Raw genomic sequence first — 20,605 nt, forward strand, 5'->3', positions numbered from 1 at the left:
TACACTTTTTTTTTAACGTGATTACAAATATCTTTATTCCGACTGATAATTATCACAAATAAACAAAACTACAGAATCTGTGAAACACACAGTGGACACAAATATGTCTCTACTTAACACAAAACAGAACGTAGTACATTTCCCATTAGGCCCACACTGCACATGTGTGTATGTGCTTATGTTTGCAAGTATGTGAGAGTCGGAGGAGGAAAAAAAAAAAAAAAAAAAAGAAAGAGTGGGAAAGCAAATGGTCTTATCTGGCATGCGCAGGTCCAGCCCTGCCATTCTAAGTGCACGTCAGAGGGTGAAAAGGAGTGCTTGCTACTTTGCTGGTTTTCTGCTTAAAAGCAGCTACCACCTCCACATGACCACAGTATACACATAAACAGGTGGCTTACTTAAGACAGACACTGTGGTGATTTCTTCTTTTGTGCCTTACTGACCCACTCTCTCTTCTGACTTCATATAATAACAAAAAAAAGAAAAGATCCTTTTTATATGATCATGACAAAAGGACAAAGAGTACCAAAAGATCATTTTGACCTAGCTGATTGGTAAGCAAAAACTACAACACAGTGACAGCCTTTTTTTGTACAGAAAATGAAAGATTTGCAAGGACAAACAAAACTAGAACACTTGTCAAAGGTTCCTAGTGGTTAGCCGCCAGTTTCCTTATGTTCAGGATCAACCTCTTGCTATACTCTTTATGATCAACAGGCTTTACATCCATCACTGTAGCTTTAATCCTCGATTCATCCTGTCAGAAAGAAAATGACATTCATATGAGAAATGGCATAAAAAAAAAAATCAAGTCCAACAGATAGATATATATATATACACGTGTGTATACGTACATACATCTCCATTTCTCTATATCATATATAGATATCCATCTATACAACAAAGACAGACAGATATCGATATATATCTGTCTCTATCGATATAGACAGATATATCTTCAAATGGCTGTATAAATATATAGAGCCATTTGGACTTTGGCATTTATCCCATGGTAAATGTTTTCAACAAGATTTTGCTAACGACTAAAAATCATTATGTAATATAATTAATTACCAATGAAAGACAGAGTCGAACATTTAAAGCCTTAGACATCTCCATAGCTGTCTAGACAGGGGAAGGCCGTTCTACCAGGGCTATTACTCTCTGCATTTAAACAGTGGTTACACTCCTTTTGTCTCCGCTGATCATCTGTTGCTTAAGTGGGTGAAAAGTAAACCATTTTTCTTTGGATATGAACCCAATTCTTTAAGAAAAAATAAATCCTTTTAGATCTTAATGCTTGGTTTTTTTGTGAGTGAAATATGCAGACAAATATAAAGTGACCTCAAACTGCTCAAATTTAATCATATGAATGGAAATTGATGTTAGAATCAGGGCAGAAGACCTAGGGGAGCCCTGCACGGTGCACATTTTAGCACAGGAAGGCCAAATTTCACAAATGCTAAAAGCAAGAAGTTCAGATATAAATATGGGTGTTTTATTTAATTATCACGAAAAGTAAAGTTCATCAATTAAACACAAAGCAGTTGTACCAGTTCTGCATAAACTGTAACAAAAATTGAAGGCTAATGAACACAGTCCACGTATCCCACATAAAAAGGTGGACACAGCTTTCCACTCTTAAAACCAATGCAGTGTGTAAAACCTTCACTCTCTCCAAAAACCAGCAGGGGCGACTCATCTGGCTAGGAGAAAAGTCATGTACTGTGTAGAGATTACTATAGGAGAACAAGTGCACTGCTCACCTACAACCCCAGTAAACGCTTTCCTAGAAAGACTTCAGTCCTATTTATTACAACATTATGCTCTTTTTTTGTCCCCATAAGAGTCACGTAGTCTCACATAGTGCAAGACTGGGCAATTCATTTGCTTTACTCCAGGGCTACTTTGTGATTGGCAAGTTTTTACTATGTGCATGCAATGTCCCTCAGGTGACAGACTGAACTTCAACTACCAACAGTTGACATCATGGTAGATATGTCCTTTTATATACAGTCTGTTTATCCTGGCAGTGTTATACCAGTAGTTCCTTCCAGACTGAAAAACTTGGAGTGGTGGAGTAAAAAGCCTGCTGTGCTCAGACCAATCAGTGCCAGAAACCACTTCGCTCCCCTCTAAACTCACACCCCTCACCTTGCACTAAAGCCCCAAAGTGTGTGATAAGAGAGGACCGCATCCCATCAGACAGAACTCATGAGGGCAAAATAAGGGAGATATCCCTTCAAATCCAGCTATTTCTATTTAAAACTGGAATAGTAGTGATCAATGTGGGAGAAAAGCTACAATAAAAACTCGAGAGCTACTTGGTTCCAGGCAAGTAAAAGGTCAAGTACTGACTTGAAATATTTATGAGGTCAAATAAACAATTGATCAAAGTATTTAATCTACAGATTTACATGAAATTAAATTATGCATAACATTTTTTGCATGATAAATATAATTAAGAAGTTTCACCAATTAATCTAGTATTACACAGCCCCCATACTGCACTTAAAAAGACAATAATATCATTTATTTAAGACCTTATGCATAGAAATGTAGTTCAATGAGATTAATAATGGCAACCTCAGGTTTTGACTTTGACACCAGCAACATCCCACAACCCTGTCTTTGTTTTTTATTTTAGTATGAGTTTCATTCTAATTTGCTTTGTTCGCATCGTTAATTCCAAACATATCTCCTTCACACTGTTTTAACTGTACAACCATTAAATAGTGTGATAATCAGAGAAGGTGCTCTACTTTGTTGTACATATACATTTTTAAAAAAAATAATTTTGTACCAGTTAAAAAAAAAATTAAAATAAAAGGAGAAAGATGTAATAAAAAATAGCAATAAAATGGGAAAGGATTTCCTACAGTATGAGATGAAACTTTTCATTTTCTTTAACCAGCATTATAAAATACAAAGGATATGATGGCAACGATACTTAATAAGTCCTTAATTGCTGAAACAATCCAATAATTATCTAAATTGCCAGTGCTTGATTACCTTCTTAAGTTTAATTTGAATAATTGCACTGCATCGCATCTGTGTATTTGGCTAAAAATGTGATGGATTCTATTCTAACATGTGATATAGCTAGACTGACCTTTAAATGTGCTGATGGTGTGTTTCACTGTCTTACTGGCATTACAGAAGGTAATTTTATTACACTCCTTACGGGGGAACTTCATTCAGTTAAAACGAAGAGTGTAATTCCCTGAAATATTCTGATGATGCTCTTTAGAGGGGTCCGGTCAATATGCAAGTCACACTGTGTTACAGCGGACTGTTATCAACTGTTAAGAACCTGCTTTGTCCCACATCAAGCCTATAAATCAAAGTACACAACAATGTGTGAGAGCATGACACAATGGCTGGATTGTAGCGCTGAGAAGTAGAAAATAAACTCAAAGAGGGGTTGCAGGTGTCTCTGTTGAAGGAATATGGGGTTTGGAGACAGAAGCCAATACATGCTTGTAGCAGTGCCATTGGCAGTTAGGATGCTGAGCTGAATGTGACAGACACAGTGGCCCTTTTTTGTGTGTTGAAGGCGGATGCAGTCTCTGGCTTGGCTCCAGACTTCCTGCTCAGAGTCCCAGCCCAATCAATTCTTTTATGTGCTTCCCTCAAAACAAACCTCTATCTGTGTGGCCTACAGGAAATACTGACCGCAGCTAATCTGTGTGTGCATCCTTCACAAAGCCACTGAAAATGAGCAGCATCCCAGGACAAACACTGACGGCTTCTCTTTTTTTAAGACGCAGTTCTGCCAGTCAAAATGGGAAAACTCTCCCATGTTAAAAAGAAGAACAACAAAAACAACCAGAACCTCTTATGTTCCCGCTGTGAAGTTTCAGTAGTTCAGGGACGCAGAGACACGGCCTCATTTTTCTCAAGATTTCTTTTTTTCTCTCTAAATGCATGTGGTCTGTCTGACACTGTGCTGCAGCGACAAAACCCTGGGCATTTTTTCACACTACCACAAAATTTTTACTTACATTATACGTTTCCAGCTTCACTCTGTTGCGGAAGACAAAAGTGTTGAAGTTGGCATGCTGGAAGACCTCATCGAAGGCAGCTTCATTCTGAATTTTAATTAAAAGTTCAGATATAATCCTTTAATCAAAAGCCAGTTTCACCAAACAGTCTTGAGTGCAAAGGAAAGTAAGTGTCTGACAAAACAAACAAACAAACAAACAAAAAGCTTTGATTTTTCTAAGTAATTATAAATAGAAGAAACAAAGCACCACAGGTTTCAGACATATTTGCATTTGTCTACAGAAACGTATGTGTGTGCATGTTTGGGGAGCATGAAGCTTAAAGTTTAGCTCTGCCCTGGTCGTTCCCTGAGGAAAGTATTACATTCAGCAGAGAAAGCCTCACCGAGTCCTTGAGCTGCCCCAGGTAAGCTGCATTCTGGCCCAGGATAGCCTCTGCACTCTCCTGGAAGCAAGTCACCCACTGGTTGTCCCCATAATCTGCAATGTTGGCCTGACGGATAATAAAGGGGGGGGAAAAAAAAGTTAAATGCATAAACAACTATTGACCAGAGTAGCCTGGCTTACATTTTGTGAAAGGGTGTTTGTTTGATATAACAGTAAGTGGATAGCCTATGTACTCCCGGCAAGTGTGACACAAACACAAAAGCGCACGCGCACACAGGTTAAGCTAAAGCATAATAATAATAATAATAATAATAATAATAATAATAATAATAATAATAATAAGTCAACTGGTGAGTGGTACGAAACAAAACCTGCCTATTTCAGATGCATGCACTGCTTGTTGCTCACCGAGTTTGTCTTTTATACTTAAAAATGCAGTTTGTTTGCATTCATGTCTGTGTTGTGTGTAAAATGGTAATGCTGACAGGAAAGCTGCTGCAATTAACCCAACGTAACTAACCACGCAAAATGGGAATACAACATGTGTCTTCATTACACTGCGTCACAGAAACTGCAGAATGGGATTTATACATCTCTAAATTTAATCACAAAGAGCAGATTGGGAATATGTTTAAACACAGAGAGAGCCATAAAAGGGGTGGATTGGATTGAGCCCCAGGATATAATAGGCAATATAAAGGTAGGGATGGGCTTTTTAAAAAATAAAAATAAAAAAAAAAGGCTACAACATTTTCGCTGGAAGCAATTTGATTGTTCTTTGAAGCTCGCTTTCAAATGACTGCATAGTTGTGGCAGACTTGTGACGTGCTAGTTTTAGTTAGTGGACTTCATATTAGACCTGATTTAATACATTTTTTTGCAGTCGAGCTACAGATAGACCTTCGTGACAATTATAGCAGTCTTTTGCATTGCACTGTTCTCCTCCTTGTACATGACATGTAATTTACAAAATCTTCACCAATCTGATGCCTGGTAGTTTGTTAGATGTATTATTAGATTATTTATTAGACGTATTCGAAGAATCATTGACTCAGGATTCAACGAAAACGATCTTTCAATGTGTGCATGGGCATATATGTTTCTGCAAGTGGATGCCATCGCTTAAAAAGAAAAAGAAAGAAAGAAAAGACGGCCAGAAGCTTTTGGGGGGACCCACGCTGAATCACTTACAGAGAGGATGAGGCGGTGCTTGAAGTTGGGGAATTCTTTGTCACACTTCTCACACCGAAACATGCCATTCTGCTGGTCAACCACTTTTTTGTTGCAGTCTTGGCTCGGGCAGGCCTGATAAAGACAGTTTTCCTTGCGCAGAAACACAATCGTAGCTACGCAGGTGTAGTAGTCAGCCTAAACAAAAGACCCAAAAAAAAGTAAACATTGTAACTGTGACATACTCATCACGTCTCACTCTCATGACCTTTGTGTTGTGGATGTTGACTAATGCAAACCAAAATAGAAACAGGATAAAATTAATATTAAGATGGCATTTTTGGGACTATGCAGTGATATATGCGAACAGTCAGAAATAAACTTATTATCATTTAAGGAGCAGATGCATAACCAACACTGCCAACCAGAATGCTAATGGCAACACAAATGCCAACTATTGAGGGAGCTGCTGCTTTTCCACGGATTCAAACTTGAGAAACATGCTGCATGTAAACAGCTTCCAGGAAGTCTTCTTTGTTGTCATGGAAAACATCAACCAAGTGACATTTGCCATAGTTGATGGAAACAAATCTCCTGACAGTTCTAGTTTCTAGTTGTCCTTTTATTCTCCGTCTTTGTTGCAGTCCAAAAGCTGACTGTTTTTGGAGAGTCTCCCACCTCATACTAACCTCAGAATAGCCTGTCATAACATAAGTCTGGCTTTTCCATGGTTTGATGAAGGATGAATAACTGTGCCTTGGCAAAGCAACTGACCTTCCATGTCTGATAATGTTCAAGTCAGATGTCAGAAAACCATGAAAATGTCTGTAATAACTTGGTTAACTTTAATACAAACAAGAGCAAAGTGCAATAAAAATATGATTTTTAAACTGCTCTTCTGTTCATACTGACCATGGCTATTACATGACATACAATCACCTCAATTAACTTCCAGCTCAAGGACAATTGTTACTCAATATCACTTGCCCTTAGGAATGAGGTAAATGACAGGGAGAAAATACGGGGGAAACAAATCTTGTTTCAACACACAGCAAATGTCTAAGCTTTCTTTTTTTAAACCCTTGACTATTTTGATTGAGCAAAAATATAACCCTGACACCAACCTCTACTAGTTTTCCAAGAGCTCCAATTAATCAAGTAAATACCTCTTTAATTAACGTGTGACAGACCAGTAGGAACAGGGCAGAAGAACTTGTTTTTTTGGCCCTGTCACTGGCTTTTACAAATGGGATGTCAAGCCAACAAGTGGAGGGTGACCACTTGCTGTCAGAAAGGGCAGAGGGGCAATGTGGAAACTTGAGGTTGTGGCACACAAAGACTTTGTGACGGCAACAATTAATTGCAACAAAGTTCTCTGGGTGCGGCCTTGAAAGCCTGACCCCATGCCCTTATGTATAGGATGCCTCAGAGGGTTAAAGACCGGACTAACCTCATTTGTCAAAACCGAGCCTCATCATGTGCCCAAAAGAAATTCATCTGAAATTGGCTGAATATTTGTGTTAAAAATGTTAGAAAGATTAAATCCATCAACAAGTTGCGTTGATGGACGAAGAAGAAGGAACAGATACTTTCAGCTGCACCCTTAATCACAAGGGGTCACCACAGTAAGTAGCTCCTCATGTTTTGGCAGATCCTCAATGCCCTTCCAGACAGGACACAAAAGGGATCTCGTCTCCTACTGGGATCGAACCGGAGCTCTTCTGCTTGTGAGGCAAATGTGTAAACCACTGCTAACCAATAGCGTTATTTGTAATTTGAAATCATTCATCTCAGCACAGTAGATGTTTGACGGGGGTCACTAATTGACTTATGCTCACTATTTAAAACACAATTACTCCTTAAACAAAGTATATTTTACTTAACAGTCTCACTCCTGTACTTTGTCTGAAGCATTTCCTTGCTTTCCTAAGCTTCCACGTAGCCAGAATATCAATCCTTACAGTCTCAAACTTGTTCTCATTGATCCCCTCATAACTGCTTGCATCTATTAATTGTCCCAGTTTTATGGGGCGTTTTCATCATACGGTGATGATTACTAATGTGTTAAATTATGTTAAACTACACAAATTAAGATCTCAGCACAGGTCACATTATCCATTTTGGAGAATTTATACACCTCACTGAGCTCCATTTCCCTCAACAGCACTGATGAAAAAAACGAGGAAATTGAACATATATTACTTTACCTATTTGAGGGCAAGGAATTACATTACAAATGGGCAAAGAATAAAGCCAATGTAGAATCTAATCAGCACTAGAATTAAATGTGACTTTCACCAAGAACATACAACAGGGCTATGGAGGAGACACCCACAAGGCAATGTATTATATTGCATTAGGAACTTTTGTAGGATTTGGTTTTAAGCGTACATACGTGTTGGTACAGTGCTATTATACAACGCTGATTCCAAAGCCTTTTTGCTTCAGGTTTGCAAAGCAGAGCTAGAAGTAAAAGCTACAATACAGAAGCCTATACAGAAATGCAGCATGCACCTTGGATTTTTAATAACAAATGCATTTTGACTGCGAGCATTTCATATTTATTGTTTGGGATTCAACAGCGGCCTTTCAGTGTGTCCTTGAATATCTTCAAAGAGGCAACCTTGAATAACAATATTAGGGTTACCATATCTTTAATGTTCAAGCGTGTCAACACAAAGCCGTGCGTGTGTGTACCTTGTCTCCGTGTCCCAGATGCTCAGTCTTAACGTCAGATAGAGACTTCCAGTTGGTGTTTCCTCCCCCGCTGCCACCTTTCACCTCTGTCAGAGACTGTCCATCCATAGCGTGCCCCTCCTTGTCATACCTGTGTAGAATACAGCAAATACCAGTTGCTGCTGATTTGACCCGAATAAATGGTTTTATTACTGATTAAGCTCTCAATTATTATTTAGTTAATTGTTTGGACTACAAATTTGCAAAAGTGATTAAAATGTGTATTGCTCATTTTGTCAGACTAATAGTTCAAAGCAAACACATTTTAAATTCACTCACAAAGGACCAAGACAAACAAAGCATTTTCACATTTGACAAACAAATATTTCCAGTTTAAATAAAAATGGCTTATTTGATTATGTAAATAGCTGTCATTTAATTTTCTGTCACTGATTTTATGATAAAAGCTCTGTGTTAAGTATATCTTTTTATTACATTCACTAGATTCCTGAATTATATGACAGTAAAAGTAAAAGAAAAACTATAATTGATAATATCAGAGCTCATATTTTATTCTATGCAATTCTCTCTAATGGACAGTTTGATCACTCCACTAATACATCAAAGGCGTTTACCCCTAAGCTGGAAAGCATTTTTACAGTTTGAAATGGGAGCGGCGCATTTTTTACAGATTCTAAAAACGTCAGTGCCGTGACAAGGTGTTGAGCATCTTTTCAGCACTGGGCATTTGCAGTTTTTTCTGATTTCCTATAGCCAAAATACATTCAGCTTTCACAGTGGAGGACTGGCAGGACACATTCAATACCAACCAACCATCACATCACACTTGTAAAGGTGCTGAATAACAGTCAAAAAGTTAATACTGCTAGTGCCGAGTCTCCAAGGGACTCTCAGGCATTCCCAACCAGGCTTTTTCATAAGAGCACTTTCAGCTGGGCTTTGGTCTACACACCAAATAAGGAATCATAGGGGTCTTTACAACAGTCTTCAGCCTGAAAAGTGACATAATTTGTAGTGCTTTATAAGATTTCTGTGTAGCTCCCTCTGGAGGCATGAAAAGCTTTATACATATGCAGTTATGGAAAAACATGTTCATGTGTACAATCTGTGGTCTTCCGTTAAGTAAGTGCACCATGGTAAGTTGATAAAATTATACGTAACATATTTCGACTCGTCACAACACTGCTGTGCAGAAGCCCACTTATAGACTGCAACATTCATTTTAACACATCCCAACCCAGGCAGGAGGCACAATACGCTGCTGTTCACATGACTATCAACAGACTGCAGGCTGTCTATTTAACAGTTGAGTTAAAAAAATAAAATAAAAACAATATTGTTGTGCAGAGAATCCGTTTGTGTTTGTCAAAGCAGGGACGGCTCATCTGAGGGGAAGGCAGGCTGAGAGGCTTGTGAAATGAATCAACAGTAGAGGGACTGATGAGCTGGCCAGGGTCAGGGCTGTTACGGTGATATCAGAAACCCATTTTCATCTAGTGTTCCCGGTAATTCAGGGAAGACAATGGGAGGAAAAAAAAAAAAAAGGAGGGGGGGGGGGGGGTAAGGCAAGGTAGACTGAGAAGACAGATGAGGGTAAAATGCACTTGTGGGGGAAAAAGAAAAAAGAAAAAGAAAATAGCAGTTTAAAACGGTCACCAAGATCAATACAGCTTCGTAATCTGTTGGCCACAAGGCAGAGCAGCGTACAATGGCAAGGCCGGGTTGTAAATACAGGGAGAACTTGCTGTGCTCCTGACAAGCATGACTAATAGAAAATATCCCCATTAACATTTTACACTGCGGCCCAAGCGAAACACAGGTTGTCGATTTCCAGCTCCTCCTAACAAATGTAAACAATTCCTTAAAGTGGCACCAATTTCCTCACCAGTGTACCCAATTCTGTCTGCATCCAATCAGGAGCTTCCCCTGACCAATCAAATGACAAAACAGATGGCATTCCTTGGCATGAATTACTGTCTCTAAAGAAATTATCGCCAGAGAAGGCAAATGCACAATATTTAAGAAAAGAAAAAACTGCAGAATAGCAAGACTTCACATGGCTTCTCTGGTAACCTGATAGACAGATACCCAGAAGAAAATAGTGACCGAATTCATTTTAAAAAAGAAAATCGGCTGCAGGAAACAGAAATGGCTCACAAAAAGTAGTGGTTGTGATAAAGAAGACAAAAAGAGGGCAAATTCGGTCTGGCAGAAAATGTGCAACAGACAAGTGAGAGTGGAAAGATCCAGGCCTGGAGCAGAGTGGTTTCAGTAAGACAAGAACACCATGATATCTGGCTGGAGGTTGGCAGACGCATGAATGTGCATAACACAGACATGTCAAGTGTCACTGTACAGGAATGGGGACATGTCAGATAAAGGGACATGAAGTAATGATAGAAGACTAAGCTCCAGCCTAGGGCTGCCACGATTAGTCGACTAGTCACGATTACGTCGACTATCAAAATTGTTGACGACTAATTTAATAGTTGACGCGTCGTTTGAAGCTTTGTAAGATCCCAAAAGACACAGGAATAAATAGTAGAATTTAAGAGTGTAATAACGGACTGAAACAGAAGATGGCAGCACTGCATGTACAAGGATGCCAGCTGCCGTTAAACCCCGAAGAAGAAGAAACAGTGTCCGGTATCGTAGCTGTGTCCAAATTCGGGAACCGCATCCTCCTGTGCCCGCATTGTAGGCCGATTAGGTTACAGCAACACGACAAAGACTGTCCAAATTCGAAGACTCCGACAAATGCGCCCTTCATTTCCCCAGATTTGAAGGATGGGTCCGGGTGTATACTTCGTGGCCCAACCTATCCCAGAATTCATAGCGCGGCCCAGCTCAGTTTCCAACAATTGCGGCAACTAGTTAGTTTTAATATTACTCTTATTCTTTCTGGGTCACAAAATAAACATTTAACATATTTTCAGGAGAGAATGTAGCTGTGTAAACCTCAAATATCTGCTCAGTTTATCAGGACACCACATATTTTCAAAAGCGCTCCAACGTTTTCAAAGACGTCTGTTATCGACCAGCTCGATAGCTAGCCGGGGTTCAAGGCTCACTAGAGCCCGTGAGAACACCGGACTCCCAGCAAATCGTTTTCAAACCCACCACAGTCTTTCGCTACTCAGGTTAAACATGATATATAAGTCACTTAGATAACTTAAAAATGTTATTGTTTGGCTTTTTTCAGTATTTTATTTGTTCCTGAGTAAATCGGTTTGGCTGAGATAAAGTTATAATTTTTACACAGCTGAATAAACGTCAAGCAGACAACTGATTATCAGAAGTGTGAGATGCTCGAGAATATACTCCAGTGTCCTGTTATATTTTAGATAGCAAGGAGCAGACGGCTGAGTTTATTAAACTCAGATCACAATCTGCAAATTTCATTAAAATTTAATAAACTATCATCTTGTCTTTATTTTTAGTTAGCACATACAACACTTAAAGCTGTAACCTAATGATAGTTATATAAGAACAGATGCATGCTGGTGCAATAAGCTGTACATTGTACGTCCAAGCAACATATTTTACTTTTTTTTTTCCAAACCAAATCAATACAGCACAGTTAAAGATTAAGGTAACATAACAGTCAATTCAATGACAGATCATGTTCTCCACACAACTGTGCTCAAATTTGTTTGCATCTTAGCTGGCCTAATTACATATGCGCTATGCACAAATCCAAATGCTGTAGTCACAATATGCAAGACAGAAAATGTCAGTTTGGACTGTGACTAAATGAGCTGATGATGAATGTCTGAGGTTGACAGCTTAAAAAAAAAAAAAATGAGTATAAACCTGACAAAAATGTCAGAACAGGGACTACACCACCTGACATTTTAGGAAAAGACAGGAAGGCGATCTAAATGTGCTGTTGCCACCTAATGGACAACCAAAACTTCACATTTAGATACAAAAAAATGCTAATGTGAAGTCTGATTCTGAAGATTCCTGCAAAGGGCGTAGGCCTTCACTCTGATGTCTCAGAACAAGGTACAAACATCTAAGACTAACAGAAGGCCAAGAATATTAGTGCTGGATTGTTACCAAAATAAATGAATTCTCCAGCAAGGTCATGAAATGTTTTAACAGGGATATTTTTTTGGTCTTTTTAATCACCAATAGAGTTTAGAAGAAACAGCTGCAATTCAGCTTTAATTCAAAGGGTTAACCAAAATATATGAAACCCTCTGTTACCATAAGAAATTAATATAATCATAAATAAACTACTCAATTTCAGTACTTTGTCAAGAGTCATTTGCAGGCAATGCAAATGACTCTGTAGTCATTTGCACTCTGTTGCCTGTAGTCAATAACATGTCAACATCAAAGGATGGGTTTGCTTTGTGATGCTTCGCCAGGGTTTTCACTGTAGTGGTCTTCATGTGTTTTTGCTGTGTATTGGTCTTTCTGCCCAATGCTGCTTGACTGGTCTGAGATTATAGACCAGTATATAAAGGATGGATGTAGCCACAGTGCCATCACCCACTGGTTTGGACTCTGCTTTAAAGGAGCTTATCCGACTCACAATTCATCACAATTCTAAGGTTATTTCCCATAAAATGGCCCAATCTGGGTGAAGACCAATTACTTAAATAAGTAAGATTAAATTCTGACCAATACTTTGGAGATGCTGTGATTCTTGGGAATTATAGACAGCTGGAAACCTCGTCATCGCAAAAGTGCCGCTTTAGACCAAATAAGCTTACAGCGAACACTTTTTTTTGTCATAATGCATTTTTATTTTATTTAGATTTATATAACTTAACTTATTGAAGCACTTAACTTTTCGCCTGTTACTAAAATACTATTCCACAAAATCTTGTCATATAAACTGTTCACAGAGATACGTAAACAGCATGTTCTTGTTAGTTTTAAGTAAGCTAATATAATAGTAGCATTTTATTGAAAAAAAAAAAAAGTTGTCTGTGGTAGACTGTAAATGTGCATTTTAATGCCTTAAACTTGGGCATTTTAACATGGGACTATGGGGATTCAGCTTCAAGTGGCCACTAGAGGGGGCTGTGATTTTTGGCACTGCATGTTGGCTTCATTTTTCAGTCCTGGAGATTTCTGCTTAGTTGCGACTTCAAAAGCTCTTAGGTTATGTTAACATTACTTTTTGAGTTAATGCCCATCTGTAATGAGCAGACAGTGGATCTTTATATACTTCATACTTCTAAGGCATTTGGTCTTCTGTTACATCACTGAGAAACACTAGTGACCCTAGTCCCACAGGAAACCAAACATTCCCATGCATCTCACTGCTCTACCATGTTTTACAGAAGATGCTGTGCACATTAGATCGTAAGCACTTCCAGGTCCTCTTCATAGTCTTGTACCATCATTCTGGTTTAAGACAATTCTAGTTTATTTAAAGCAGTCTTACCTGACCTTACTGTTACCAAATTGATGACTGGTTTCGATCTTGTGAAATGTTTTTATTTGTATGAGGTCTTCTATTTATAAGTAGTCTACTGTTATGAAGATAAATTAAGTGTTCTGTTTTCACCACTGTTGTCCTCACTGTAGACATTGAGGGGCCAAAATAAACATATTTGCTGGTAAGCCTGGCAAAGTCTACTTGACTGTCAATTTGGTAGCCGTCTTGCCAGATCTCTCCCGAGTTTGACTTTTTCGGGCTCACTGTAACACAGCTTGGAACACATGGAATAAAATCTAATCCTTTTACATGTTTAATGAAGGAACACACCAAACTTGCCTATAAATGGCCTTTGTAACAGTTGTCCAATTACTTTTGGTCACCTGAAAACCCTAAGGTTTCTCATTAAAGAACTTTAATTGCTTAACTTGTCATCTAATTGGGATGTGAATGCCCTTAAATTCAAGCTTAAAGTCATCTGTACTTCAAGCTCAGATCCTTTATGTAACTAGCTTGAATGTATTTTGGTAAACATGGAAAATAAAAACTGTCAATATTCAAATACATATGCCCTAAACTGTATTTTTGCCTCTCCCAGATTAATTAGTGTGCCAAAGGAATGCTACTCAGCTTTCTATATAAGACCACTGGCAAGCACTGAGCAGCACTGCTAATATGCTGCATGAGTTTGAGACAACAGCTCACCAAGGATAGACTATTCATTTGAGAAGGTCCCAAAGGTCTGCGCCAAAACACAATCAAATTAAGATGCCTCTGCAGGAGTAAAACAATGATGTTTCAGCAGCCTTGGCACATTTAAAAGATTTATTTTTTTTTGGCTGATGGAGAGAACACTTTGGATTCTCTTCTGTGCGAGATTAGAAAAAACATAATTATCAAAAGATTAATTTAGAGTTTAATTGTTTTTCCTTCCCTTATCTCTGTTTGTGAATTTCATGTCTCAGCTTACAGAAAGAGAGAAACACAGTCTGTAACCATGGCCCAAGTTTATCAACAGCACAAAATCCATGTTACACGTTTCACAGCAATCAGTGGTACAAGAGAGAGAGAAATTTCTTCTCGTGTTACCTAGATATAATTTTGGATATAGCCTTTACAAATATATCATATAAATATAACAAGCAATTATTTTCATCTTCACAGCTTTAGACAGTTAAGGCTACATTTTCCGATAAGCTATGTAATGGTACTGTCTACCAATGCTTGTCAATGCTTTTCATTTGACAAATGAGTCAGGATTGGCATTTCCCATTCGTGAGAAGGGAAGAGAGAATGTAGTAAGTGTATAAAGTCTGCTGCAAGGGTCTGGAAATGCGATTAAGGACTTCACGGTGTACAAGTAAAAGAAAGCGTAGGACCCCAGAGTGGTCCTGATGATGCTCAACTTCAGAGAAGTTCAGTGTAGTTGGCATTCTGAGAAATGAGATCTAAAATATTCAGAGAAGCCAGCGGCTGTTCAAAAACTATCATAAAGAAATTACCATCACCCTATACATTAGATTAAAAAGCCACTTTGAGCATAATTTATCGTCTGCTGCCTTCTCACCTGCAAGAGAGAGTCACATTTCACTGCTCCGATTATGCAGACCAGGTCCCGAGTATAAATACCCAGTCACATTTTATAAGGCAGAAGAAAAGATTACGCCGACTTGCCACAAAATAAATTTCAACTGTTTAGTGTCTTATTTCTTAGCGTAGAGCAGACACTGGTATTGGAAGGTAAATAAACAAAACCCTTTGGATACAATCGATTGGCCCTCCACTCACAAACATAGACATTTGCCTTCATGTCAGTGAGGAGGGGTCAGACACAGCCTGCTTAAGCAGGATCAATACAGAGGACAGATCCATTAGTGCGCCACAGTGCAAGAGTAAGGTTAAGTACCACCCTCTTTAGTCCATGTGAGGACTGCCTCATGTATCAATCATGTGCCAATCGAAACACAAACTAACGCGCAGCCTATAAAAATACTACCCACCTCACGTCTCACACAAAGTGCACGGCTATTTCAGGTCATGTTGAACACTAGGGGATAATTGAAAACCTGGCACATAATGCAAAAAAAAAAAAAAAAATTTTAAAAAAATGTTGTAAACTTGTCAGCATACTCAAAGGAGCTTGCAAAGAAAAGCGTCTGGACTTCTTTAAGTTGCTTGAAGACGTTTCACCTCTCATCCGAGAAGCTTCTTCAGTTCTAAGGTCAAATGGTGGAGAGTCCTAGATTTAAACCTAGTGGGAGTTTCCCCCCACAGAGGGACAAAAGGACCCCCGGATGATCCTCTACCAAGGTGTGAAAACTGGTGTGGGTCCCAATCAGCCAGGGTTTCGGGTGAGCTCATTGTGAAACCTGGCCCCACCTTATACCCACACCCAGTTTCACACCTTGGCTCAGGCGATTAGAGGATCATCAGGGGGTCCTTTTGTCCCTCTGTGGGGGAATACTCCCACTAGGTTTAAATCTGGGACTCTCCACCATTTGACCTTAGAACTGAAGAAGCTTCTCGGATGAGAGGTGAAACGTCTTCAAGCAACTTAAAGAAGTCCAGACACTTTTCTTTGCAAGCTCCTTTGACTACGATGACCTGGATGACTGAGAACCTTCACAGACATATTGTCAGCATACTGTTCTATAACTCAGCATCCACCTCTTCATAAATTCAGCTAAGCGTCAACACACATGACCACATGTACAGAAAGAGCCATGAAGACACACTTTATGGCTAATTTCCACATAACTGTATGTGTTCAAGTGAAAACACACACAAACAACATACATATACACACACCACAGCCACGCAAACACACGCACACAGCAAGAGAAAAAAAATGCTACAATCAACATAATCACACAGAAATGAGTCGGGATTTCGTTTCTTCTGAAAGGCGATTAGAAGAGCAAAAGACACATTTTCATAGATTAAATGTGATTTCCATTTATATCTAATGCTTCACTGGAGCAACCCCCAAATTGTGGCTAATGGGGGAAAGCTAATCTTGATAATGAGAATCAGTGTATGTACTCTTACAACTTGGGAAATGCAAGCTGCCTTTTAAATCCTTAGAGTTCTTTATTTGTAACCAATATCTGCATCTATGAAGCAGTCTTTAAGTTTGTGAAAAAATAAGTAAAGCCTTATGGCAATAAATATATACCAGATTTTACACTTGCTGTAAAGCCACTTTGTATGATTGCAAGAACACATGAGCAATTTCTACACTGCATTATCTATGAAACTCGAGCCTACTTACCAGCCTCTGAGCTTATATGCCTCAGGGATGTCTGGGTTGATCATAAGAGTACTGCTGAAGGATGCAGAGAGTGACCGGCCTCCAAAGTCTGAAAGCTTTGCCCCCTTAATGGCAACGACAGGTTGGCTAGATCCGTCAAACTTTTCTGCCTATGAAAAGAAAGAAATACAATATTTAATTTGCTTTCTCCTTCATTTTTGCAAACTGACAACATCAGATATACGTGTTTTTGGACAAAGAGATATTTTATGGTTTTAAATAAATATGGGCAGAGGTTCATCAAAAGATTTAGAAAATCCCTGTCCACAAAGGACAAGGCAGAAAATCAATATTGGATGCTCATGATCTTCAGGCCGGCGGCACCACATTAGAAACAGGCATGAGACTGTCATGGAAATTACTCCATAGGCTCAGGAACACTTCCTCAAATCATTGTCTGTGAACAGTTTGCCATGCCATTTACAAATTCAGGTTAAAAGCTCTATCTCGCGAAGAAGAAGCCATTTGTGAACATTCAGAAACACTGCTGTCTTCTCTGGGCCAAAGCTCATTTAAAATGGACCGAGACAAACAGGGAAGCTGTTCTGTGGTCAGAAGAATCTAAACTGGAAATTCTTTTTGTAAAACATGCATGCTGTGTCACTGGACTAAAGGGGAGAAGAACCATCCAGCTTGTTATCAGCACTTAGATCAAAAACCTGCACCTCTGAATGTATAGGGGTGTACGGGTGCCTGTGGAATTGGCAGCTTGCACGTCTGGGAGGACGCCATCAATGCTGAAACATTTGAAGCATCATAAAACGAAAAGTACAACAAAGAAGACCCAGGACTGTCAAGCAGCTAGAGTCCTATATTAGACAAACACGGGACAACGATTCTCTCCCAAAGGTCCAACAGCTGGTCTCAGTTCTGAGACTGTGGTGTTGTTAAAAAAAAGAAAGGACACTACACAGTGGTAAACATGGCCCTGTGTCAAGATGTTGAGTTATACTGATGCTATCAAATTCAAAATGACTCCCCCACCACCTAATCTATCAGTTTGAACATTTGATTATAAGACTTGCATATAATTTTATGTACGTTTTTAATCTACATTTTACACAGCACCCCCACTTTATATTTTTATCGTTTTGGTTATGTGGTTTCATTTTGGGTTCAATTAGTTTTACCATAACTTTAAATTGTTTTTGCCTTAAAACTAGAAACTAAGGATTACAAGAGGTCTGATTTCCCCCAGTAGTGGCAGCAGCAGGGTAAAAAAAAAAAGTAAATAAATAAAAATCAAATGTCAAACATATTTTGTCTTCTAACAAGATAAAACTATAAACACACTTTCTGTTCAGCTCATAAAACCAAAGAAAGAAGAGCAGCGCAACAGTAAAGCTTTCATATATTGGGGGAAATATCTCCAACACTTGATTTTTGGCAAATCTATTGTTCTTTATAAACTATACATCTTGTGCAGTTCTCTGAATCCCTCTGGAGAAAGTGTAAATGTCGAACAAATACAGGGAACACTGCTTCTTGTCTGGAGGAAAAGAATTTGTGGTGAACTCAGCGCAGTCCCTCTGAGCCACAGGTAAAAATCAACTGCAAGAGCACGCTTACTTTATCACACAGTGACAGGAAATGTAGTCAATAACTTCAAATCTATCGCCTTCTATCACGCAACACGCACACTGTTAAATCAGTGCTCAGAGCTGTTCACCTGTGACCACCGAGTGCACTGAAGAACCTTTTTCATTCAACGCCTTTCTGACATAATTCTAACCAAAAACTAAGGATTAAAAGCTGCACACAAGGATGATTTAGCGTAGGCATTTGCTTTACAAGTCACTGGGCTCTAGCTTTAGACCAGTATCTATCATTTACACCAACTACTTTTATCCCTCCTACGTAGAATAAAACCATCTGCTTAAATTTAGTTCAGGTAATAATTAATTTTTGGAAAGAAAATTGTTCTGAGAAGAAAGCTTTAACATGTTGATGCACTGAAAACCTGTTAATGACTTTCACCACTTATTTGAAAAGTCTAGACACACGTTCCATTACACATTTTGTACTTTTTGTCAACTCCATACTCACTTCCTCTCCCCACAGTGTGACAGTCACCACCTTCCCAGACATATCCATCAGACTGAGTGTTCTCTTAGACACTTCACGGTTGGACTTGGTTGTCAGGCGGGATATGTCGTCCACACTCTTGCACACTCCAATTACATCTGTAAAAGGATATACACAGCAGAGAGCATTTGTTTTTTCTATTCCGCATCCTTGTGATTCACAGCCTACAGCAGAGTTACAAGTATCTAGCACAAAACACAAAAACAACAACACATAAACAAATAAATACTGTGTCTGATTTGTTTTTTTCCCCCATACACAATTACATCCACACACAGGTCATTCCATGTCCCACAGCTTACGGCACAAATTGGCAGTTGGCGATTCATTCATGACGTCAGAGGCCAGCACGCCAGGAACTTGCATCCATAATATTGGAGAGAAATCAGTAAAGGGCTTTAACTGACTAACGCAATCAAGCACAGTAAACCGGCATCTCCATCAGCAGTCATTTTTAAACTCCAACTCTGAGCCACCGAGGATTTTAAACACATTTAACCACTACAAAACTTCTTGATGCTACCTAGCAGGCAGAAGAGAAGTTACTCAAAAAGCAATTTCCATTGAAAGAATTACAAGCCAGCTTCTTATTACCGCCTCACTTTACCTATGACAGCAGGTTCTCATTTTCTTACCATAGGGCCCAAAGTCAATCTGCACTACAGGCCATTACTGTCATCAGGTTTATTAATACCACTTTTATCTGTCTGCTCGTATAGTGTAATTACCTCAACCTCCCAGCATATCCAGTTCGACTTTCCAAATCAGACTTTATTCTCACCTTATGATCACTTATTATTGAGCGCTCGGGAACACCTCTGTTGGAGCTGGGCTCAGAACACCGGCTGGTTGATTTGTGCTTTTTGTAATACACAGTAGTTAAGAGAAATGTAATGCGTTTAGGCCTCATAGTCACCTGCAGTTTGGTGAACAGTTTGCTCACCGATTGAAAATTACATTATCGCTCCCCTGTGCACTGCGTTATGCAATTCTGCTCTATTGTTCCGGTTACATAAGGCAACATCAGAATTAATGTCTCATGAAATAGATTGGGGAAACATGGCTACCATTTAAAAATATCATCCTCCTAAAGTACTGCGGTATAAGAGGGTGTAAAATGTCAATCGCAACGATTTAGATATGCCCATTCTGAATAATCAAGCTTATACCAAATGGTTCCCCAATATCAAAAAATCAATTAATTTAAAAATAATGTAAAAAATGATTACATGTGTTCTTAGAAACATGCTCTCTTTCATGACAGGTGTAGCAAGCTGTATGCAATATTTTGTACTTTAAGATGAAAAATGTCAGCATAGTGTAGGATTTCTTTTCAGAATTTATTTTAACCAGTTGAGACTTTCCGAAATCTTTTAATGAAAAAAAAAATCCTGATGTACCTTTACGATTTTTTGCTGCACTGATTATTGTGCTTCTCTTAATTACCGACTGCTTGATTGCGCAGCCAATTCCTAGGTGAGGTTGTGTCTCTCTCTGTCACAAACCATTTGTCTGATGAAAGTCTTGCACCAATACAAATTAATTCATTGCATC

At 38.9% G+C, this 20,605-nt stretch overlaps 1 protein-coding gene across 2 annotated transcripts in view; it reads right to left on the reverse strand.

The window, feature by feature from the left end:
* Nucleotides 1-210: 210 nt before the first annotated feature.
* The window catches only part of rpa1 (replication protein A1), a 29,318-nt gene continuing 8,923 nt past the window's right edge, over nucleotides 211-20,605 (reverse strand). For both annotated transcript variants that reach the window (XM_005932015.3, XM_005932014.3), the window contains exons 11-17: nucleotides 19,013-19,149; nucleotides 16,928-17,076; nucleotides 8,259-8,388; nucleotides 5,583-5,759; nucleotides 4,390-4,497; nucleotides 4,005-4,091; nucleotides 211-757 (exon numbers count right to left, since the gene is read on the reverse strand). In XM_005932015.3, the coding sequence (XP_005932077.1) occupies nucleotides 650-757; nucleotides 4,005-4,091; nucleotides 4,390-4,497; nucleotides 5,583-5,759; nucleotides 8,259-8,388; nucleotides 16,928-17,076; nucleotides 19,013-19,149 (896 nt within the window). In that variant the 3' untranslated portion in view covers nucleotides 211-649. The remainder of the gene's footprint in view (nucleotides 758-4,004; nucleotides 4,092-4,389; nucleotides 4,498-5,582; nucleotides 5,760-8,258; nucleotides 8,389-16,927; nucleotides 17,077-19,012; nucleotides 19,150-20,605) is intronic.

This window comes from Haplochromis burtoni, unplaced genomic scaffold (genome assembly GCF_018398535.1).
Source record: "Haplochromis burtoni strain Fernald_Lab_line unplaced genomic scaffold, NCSU_Asbu1 Contig_144, whole genome shotgun sequence".
NCBI lineage: Eukaryota > Metazoa > Chordata > Actinopteri > Cichliformes > Cichlidae > Haplochromis > Haplochromis burtoni.